Genomic DNA, 7,114 nt, shown 5'->3' with positions numbered 1-7,114 from the left:
TCTGTTCTCTCACTTTCTGACCCTGACCCTGCATCGGGGGCTGCACTGAGTCATCCTTCATGGTCCCCAGGACTGCCCCCTTCCCTGCTTCTACACAGTGGGACACCCCAGTGAGGTCTTGGCAGTGGAAAGATGCCGAGATTCCCAGGGGATCCAAGTGAGGGAGGACCCTTGGGGCTGGCACCAGGGAGTCAGCGGAATGGTGTGGACTGGGGGCCTGAAGCCAGGCCAGGGACCCAGGGCAGCTAGGGGGAGGATGGAGTGATGCCTAGAGACTTCTGGGAGAGGACAATATGTGATACCCTAATCTTGGGCTCACCCTGGGGAAGAAGGTCCAGATGGAAGCTGAAGGGTGGTGTGTGCCTGCCTGGTTCCCTTGGCTTTTCTTGGTTATAGGGCTATCCCCAGAGGGAAAAGGGATTCTGTGTGGGGCTGCCCCTGTGGCAGCTGGCTCACCTAACTGGCTACAAGTACTGGGAAGAAGGACCAGCAGAAGCAGGTTCACCAGCGGACCGCACAGTGCTTGGGGATCTGGGCCTGCAGAGAGGTGAACGTTCAGCATTCCTTGCCTCAGGTGCTTTGGAGAAGTGAGCTTTTTTCATATTATACTTACATGTAATGCCCAGTTAGAGCCCCTCAGACCAGGAGAAGGAAAGGGCCACGGATGAAGAGCCCCAGGATTTGAAAGGAAGCCCCACTTCACCTCTTTGGGTAGAAGGAAGGACAGAGGACCCCAACCCAGGGGGCGCCTGCTCTGGGATCCAGAACATCAATTGGGGGGGGGGGGGAAGAAGACACAGGAGGAGTCCGAGGCCCCAAGAAAGTGTATGTATGGGCAGGTGGAGAGAGGCTGGGGTGTCAGGGGATGGCTGAAGCCCTTCTTTCCTACCCCTCGGTTGCCATCGAGCTAGGAGGAGGCCCTAAGGTCACTGCCAGCACCACTACCCAACTGCGGCTCTGCTCGCCCAACCCGTGAAGCAGCCCCCTGATCTGCTGGGGGCACCACTGCTGTGTCGGAGTGAAGCCCTGCATCCCGCCCCTTCCTGTTTCTCCGGGGGCCTGGAGGGACAGTGCTGAGCCCACAGAGATGCCCCCAGCCATCTTCCCAGCTGGGCCTTGGTACCTGAGATCCCACAAGAAGGAAGCCAAAGTGAAACTCAAGAAACCCTGGGTCACCTCTGCCCAGGATCTGCGCGTGGAGAAGCTGGGGTCATGCCCTGAGAGAACAAAGTAACAAGTTCAAGGCAGATCTCCCGAATTGTGGGGGTTCTGTGCCCCCAATCCCTGAAGCTCCCGCCTACCAGGCAGAGTCCTTGGAAGGAAGCCACTGGACTCCACAAACCGCCTCCCTCCAAAGGCCAGGACAACCCTCTGCCCCAGCTGAGACTTTCTTCCTGGCCCATTCACCGGAAGCCAAGCCTCAAGGGTCTTGGGCTGGATCGACAATGAAGGCCTGCCCCAGCCCACCCTAGGGCCTGACTGAGTATTCCTAAAGCCAGATCCTTTGCTGCCATTTATGGTAGCCGTTTATGATAAATCAAGAACCAGAAAAGGATGTGAGGTGAGTGTGTCTCTCTCCTGGTGCATGGAAAGAAGCCCATTTGTCACCCATTATACCCCCTCATTGAAAGGACCTCGGTCCACCTGGCCTCTCTAGGCTGGACCCACGGAGTCAGGGTGGGATCTGCCATTCCAGGGGCTATAGCCCCATCTCCCTCCAAATACAGCTCTAGGAGAGGACATGACCTTGTTGCTTCCTCTGTAGCCCCTCCCACCCACTCCTCCCAGGGCCCTGCCTGGCATGGGATCCCGCGGGGGAGGGGGGGTTGCTCAAACACAAGCTCTTGTCTTCCTTCCCCTCGGAGAGCTGGTGTTAAAGCAATCCCCTCCTCTAACACATGCCCCTCTCTCATTTCCTCACTCCGAGAGGCCCCTTTTCTCGGTGTGCGCCACAGAACGTGGGTAAGGACCAGCAAGCATATCCGCATCTCCAGCCAGGTCTGTCCTCACACAGCACAGACTCACGACTCAGCAAACTTTACTTCAGGCCCCAGGTCAGGTCTCCCAAAAGGCTTCCCCACCAGTCACTTCAGAGTCTTCTGCAATCACCACCAAGTAGACTTCTTCAGGAGGCCCTGTCGTTCCAACCCTTGACTGCCCCCACGGCCACCCTCTCCGGTCACCTGGGCTCCATGCTCCGTCCAATGGCCTCAACCAGGAGTTCAAAGCATAGCTACCAGTTTGAAGGTGCCCTCAGGCTTGGCAGGAACCACGTGGACAAAAGTCTTATAGAGCACAGCACCCTTGGGCAGCCTGGTGACCAGATCCACGGCCTCGGCGTTGCTGGGACTGGGCACATAGACCTCCTTCGTATAGCGGACTACCCCCTCCTCCAGGGCATACAGGTACTTCTTCTTCCCCAGCCCCACCTGCAACACAAAGACCAGGTCAGCTGGGCCGACGGCCGGGTGGTCCATCCCAGGACTTCGGGACAAACTTCTCATAAGGCTTCAGGCTCTGGGCCCAACAGGCAGACCAGAGAGCTCTATCTCAGGTTCCCTTTCCTGCTGCCTGGTGCTCCCTGGACATCTACTTCTTTGGTGACTCTGTGACAGAAGAGGGAAAAGAAAACTCCCAACAGCCAGTCCTCGTAGGTACTTGGTCCCTGAAGGCTGGTCTCTGGACCCGCATTTGTGCAGCTGGCCAGATGCCACACCAGACAGATCCCCAAACCAGGCACAGGAAAATGCCCCTGATCGCTGCCCGCCCCCCAACCGGGAGCTCACCTCATTTAAAATTTAAAAACACCATAGTTGTCATAGTAAACAAAACAGCGATCACCGTGATGGCTGCCAAAACGCAGTGCCTGGCTCTGAAGCCAGGATGCGGGGTTCAAATCCCAGCACCACTACCTACTAACTACTGTGTGGCCTGGGCAAGCTGCATTACTTCACTGTGTCTCGATTTTCTCATCTGCAAAATGGGGTATTGAACACTTTTATGGGGTCCCCTTGAGGATTAAGTGAGTTAATCATAAAGCGCTTAGAATGCTCTTAGCTCAAAATACGTTAGCTTTTATTACTGCTATCATTATTTTAGCCAGTCCCAAGAGTTAACACACACAGTGTCTCCAGTTCTAAAAGACAAAGCTACATAAATACAATCAATTCATGTGTAAATGAGCATTTCTGACATAATTATTGGCTACTATCAGTCTTTCTATGCCTACCAAAATTGCCAAAAAAGGGGCGGTGGGGGGGACTTAATCCATTACAAAGGAAACTAACCTAACATTTAAGATAATGGAAAGAGTATAGAACAGGGGTGCCTGGGTGGCTCAGTCAGTTAAGCATCCCACTCTTATTTTTGGCTCAAGTCATGGTCTCAGGGTTGTGAGATCGGGCCTCCAAGACTGGCTCCAAGCTAAGGTGGGAGCTCAGCGGGGAGTCTGCTGCTCTTCCTCTCCCTCTGCCCCCAACCCCGCCTGCTTGCACATGCACTGGCACACTCTAATAAATAAATCTTAAAAAAAAAAGGAAAGAAAGAAAGTACAGTACAGTTCTGTGTTAACAAAGAAGCTTCCTACCTCAGAAAGTAATCCCAACTTGCCGAAAACTAAAATCCCTGCCTGATATGGACCTAATTTCTGGCACATACGCTGAATTCTGTTTTATCAAATTCAAGCTATCTTTCAGCCATCTCATGAGGAATACACTGAAATTGGTTTCCCAAGATTCAACAAGTATCTCAAATCACTAGGCATCTCCTCCTCTAACAGTTGGGGGTCAGAAAGGAGACCCAAGAGAATCAGGCTGATGCCCCACAAGGCAAAGCACAGTGACTGGGAGTCAGGCAGCCCCAGCACGAACCCCAGTTCTGTCCTGTGGGCCCCTCTACTCCCTAAGTCGCTGGCATCTTACCTCGAAAATGGATACCTAGTGATACCTAGTCAATCACTGGGATGGGGTAAGGATGAAATGAGACAATACAGGCCCAGGAAGCAAAACGATGCCTGGCATTTGCTAAGTACCCAATAAATACAACTGTTTGGTTATCACTAGCACGCTACAGAGAGATGTGGTCCTGGGAAAGAAGAAAGGGGAAAGGGCCACAGAACAACTCACATGGGCGCCTGGGTGCCAACGGTAGCGGCGCTGAGTCGCAATGATGTTGCCAGTATGAACATAGTGACCTAGAAGAGAAGTCCGCAGCACACTGACTGTGGGCCCCGGTGATGGGCAGCACAGCAAACTGCTAAGAAAACACACTGGCCCTTGCTTTTCTGGCCCAAATGCTACACACCAACCTCTAAGCATGGCCCTGGACAAAGCCAATTGCTACATTCTCGGACACAAGCAGCCCCTTATCTCCCTCTGCCAGTCTCCCCGCCTCCCCATGCCCCTGCCAGTTTCCTCTCTTCTCTCGTCACACGGCCCAGGTTCACACCTATCTGATCTTCTGCAGGACCCTCTCCCCGCCTCAGGTCTTCTCTGCATCCGTAATCTGGAGCCAAGGGCTCTGGCGAGCTACTTGGAGAGTACAAGACTGGGAGGGTACAAGGGACAGTGCAGCTGGGAAATGGAAACCAAGGCACACCCTCACCCTCCATTTTCTTGAGGCCAAAGCGTTTGCCTGGTGACTTTCCACCCAGGTTTTTGGAGCTGCCACCCGTCTTCTTGGATGCGTATCTGACAGCAAGAGATGCAGCCGGAGCGGGGCTCAGCAGGGCTGTAACTGCAGACAGAACAGAAATGCTGCTCAGAGAGGCTGCTCTGCCTTGATGGGCCATCTGCTAAGCTGAGAGGTGGCAGGGGGTAGCGGCAGGGGAGGTGAGGAAGATATGTAAGCAGAAATGCCACTCGACTGTGTTGGTTTTCAGGGAGTGTCTGGAAATCCTTGGCCTTCTCCCACGGCAGGAGACAAATCATTCCTTGTATTGTCCAGGGTGTATGCGCTGCATGAGAAGTGTGTGTGTGGCCGGGGGAGGCAGTGGGTAGTGAAATATTCATGGAAAAAAAAATAAACACCATGTGCCCTGGGTCCTGACACATTCGGTCCTGTTGAGGAGAAACAAACACCACAGAAATACAAGCCAGCAAGAAGACGCCACAGGGCTGCCCGCTTCAGCCTCACTCACCACATGTCCTCAAGGGTCCAGACACTGTGGAGGGGCTGGACCACAGAGCTCAGCAACAGGACACCCAGAGAGAGAGGGTCCTGCTTTGGCGTCACCCACCACTTTCGCAACCATCCACCCATCCCCTGCACACCAAATACTTGTAAACAAAAAGGGCAGCTTCTCTGAGGGTGGCTCCCACAGGCTCTTAGCTAGTTCAGAAGGCTGGGCTCTTTCATCAGCAAGCCCACCCAGTGCAGGTCCTGACCAAGAAGACTGACACCCTGCCCTTGACAACTGACCTCTCATCACTCATTCCAAAATGCTCAATGGCATTTCTTTTTAAAAGGAAAGTGAATTAGGGGCGCCTGGGTGGCTCAGTGGGTTAAGCCTCTGCCTTCAGCTCGGGTCATGATCTCAGGGTTCTGGGATGGAGCCCCGCATCAGGCTCTCTGCTCGGCGGGGAGCCTGCTTCCCCCCCTTTCTCTGCCTGCCTCTCTGCCTGCTTGTGACCTCTCCGTCAAATAAATAAATAATAAAAAAATCTTTAAAAAAAAAAAAAAAGGAAAGTGAACTAAAATTCATACTAACCAAGATGGAATCCCCTTGCTATATGACAAGCATAGGGCTGGCAGTCCTTGCTTTCAGCTCTCCAGACTCAGCCATGGTTAATCAGGACTATGCCAAAATATTTAGAGAAGCCTTGTGAGTCTCTGGAGCCTACAAGCTCAGAGTTCCTGAAACCAGATTTCTGAAGTTTTAATGACAGAGAGTAGCTGGCACAAAGGACCAGAAATACTTAGAAAGACATGCTAAATGCCCAGCACCGGGATCTACCTACCTTTAAATCTATTCATTCGTTCATCCTCTAACTTATTAAGCTGAGGAATGGAGCTTTTATCTACATTATCTCTTTCACAAATCTTTGCTCTTCAGCCTACTCCCCACCCTCCATCTCAGGAGAAATGATGCTACCACCTGTGCAGATGTTCAGGCAGAAATCAAGGAATGACTGCAGATTGCTTCCCTTTGCTCATCTCACATATCCAGCTCAGGAGCAAACTCTGGGTTCTATCTCCAAAACAGATCCTAAAACCACCATTTCCCCCAAGTTCACTGACACTAGCATCTTGGCTAAATCGTGTCTCATGAGGGCTACTACAGCTTCCCATTCATTTTCCTCATTTCCACCCCTACCCCCTTTTAAATTCATATAAGAGCAATGGTTTGCTTCTCAACATGTAAAACTGGCTTATGTCACTCTCTTGCCCCTCGTTCTGTTACAGGATTAGGCCTCCTGTCATCCTTTAGGTCTTGTCTCAGATGTTACCTCGTCAAAAGGCTCCCCTGTCCACCAACCCCCCAAAAGACACAACACACACGCTTTTGCTTTCTTTAAAAGCACTCGTCACGATTTACAACCAGTTTATGTGCGTAGTTATTGGTTTATCCACTAGATAGACCTGGTCCGGGAAATAGAGACTCTCTTCATCTCTGCTGAGATCCCCAACACCTAACCTCACTGTTCTGGCAAAGAGACTTCAATCTGTTGAACCAGCGGGTTAACTTTCTGAGCTCTAGTGTGCCAGTATTTATGGATGAAGGGAATCCACGGAGTGGAAGCGGCGTGCCCAAGTCACCAAACGCTAGGGAAGCAGCACTTGCGCAAGGGGCAAAGAAAGGACACATGCTCCTCGCGCAACCACCCAGGGCCGGGCCCCCGAGATGTGTCACGTGGCCAGTGACAGCTGTCCCTCAAAGCTCGTGGGCAACCCCCCACCGGTGCTCTCCCGGCTCCGCGCTCAGGGGCCTCCACAGGGAACGGCCTCCCTGTAGGGTCTCCGTTCCGCCTGCACCCCTCGCCCCGCAACAACCACGGCGTTCCGTTACCAGCCGCCCGCGTCCTTAGCGCCAGCGCCGCCGCCATGTTTGCCGGACACTCGCTTCCGGCCTCAGAAATCTGCTTCCGGTACCGGGCGATCTGCTTCCGGGGCTTGC

At 53.0% G+C, this 7,114-nt stretch overlaps 1 protein-coding gene across 3 annotated transcripts; it reads right to left on the bottom strand.

The window, feature by feature from the left end:
• Positions 1 to 1,989: 1,989 nt before the first annotated feature.
• MRPL27 (mitochondrial ribosomal protein L27) lies at positions 1,990 to 7,064 on the bottom strand. 3 transcript variants are annotated; one of them, XM_080826970.1, is made up of 4 exons: positions 7,007 to 7,064; positions 4,447 to 4,734; positions 4,125 to 4,192; positions 1,990 to 2,429 (listed from the first exon to the last, which is right to left on the bottom strand). In XM_080826970.1, the coding sequence occupies exons 1-4, from the start codon at positions 7,041 to 7,043 to the stop codon at positions 2,223 to 2,225; spliced, it is 600 nt and encodes a 199-aa protein (XP_080683096.1). In that variant the 5' UTR covers positions 7,044 to 7,064; the 3' UTR covers positions 1,990 to 2,222. The 3 variants fall into 3 exon arrangements, with proteins under 3 accessions (XP_080683096.1, XP_080683098.1, XP_080683097.1); XM_080826972.1 differs by having other exon boundaries at positions 4,603 to 4,734; positions 7,007 to 7,058; XM_080826971.1 differs by lacking the exon at positions 7,007 to 7,064 and adding an exon at positions 5,708 to 5,794.
• Between the last annotated feature and the right edge of the window lie 50 nt (positions 7,065 to 7,114).

This window comes from Martes martes (assembly GCF_963455335.1).
Source record: "Martes martes genome assembly, chromosome: 16".
NCBI lineage: Eukaryota > Metazoa > Chordata > Mammalia > Carnivora > Mustelidae > Martes > Martes martes.
Note: the sequence above shows the minus strand (reverse complement) of the source record. Positions and strands in the feature narration are given on the sequence as shown.

What these genes read in the sequence shown, in the direction of transcription:
- MRPL27 (XM_080826970.1), bottom strand. Translation starts at nt 7,043, where the DNA reads ATGGCGGCGGCGCTGGCGCTAAGGACGCGGGCGGCTG. An exon ending in GCTAAGGACGCGGGCGGCTG is followed by an intron (nt 4,735 to 7,006) that starts GTAACGGAACGC and finishes TTCTGTCTGCAG; the next exon opens with TTACAGCCCTGCTGAGCCCC. An exon ending in GTTGGCACCCAGGCGCCCAT is followed by an intron (nt 2,430 to 4,124) that starts GTGAGTTGTTCT and finishes TTTGTGTTGCAG; the next exon opens with GTGGGGCTGGGGAAGAAGAA.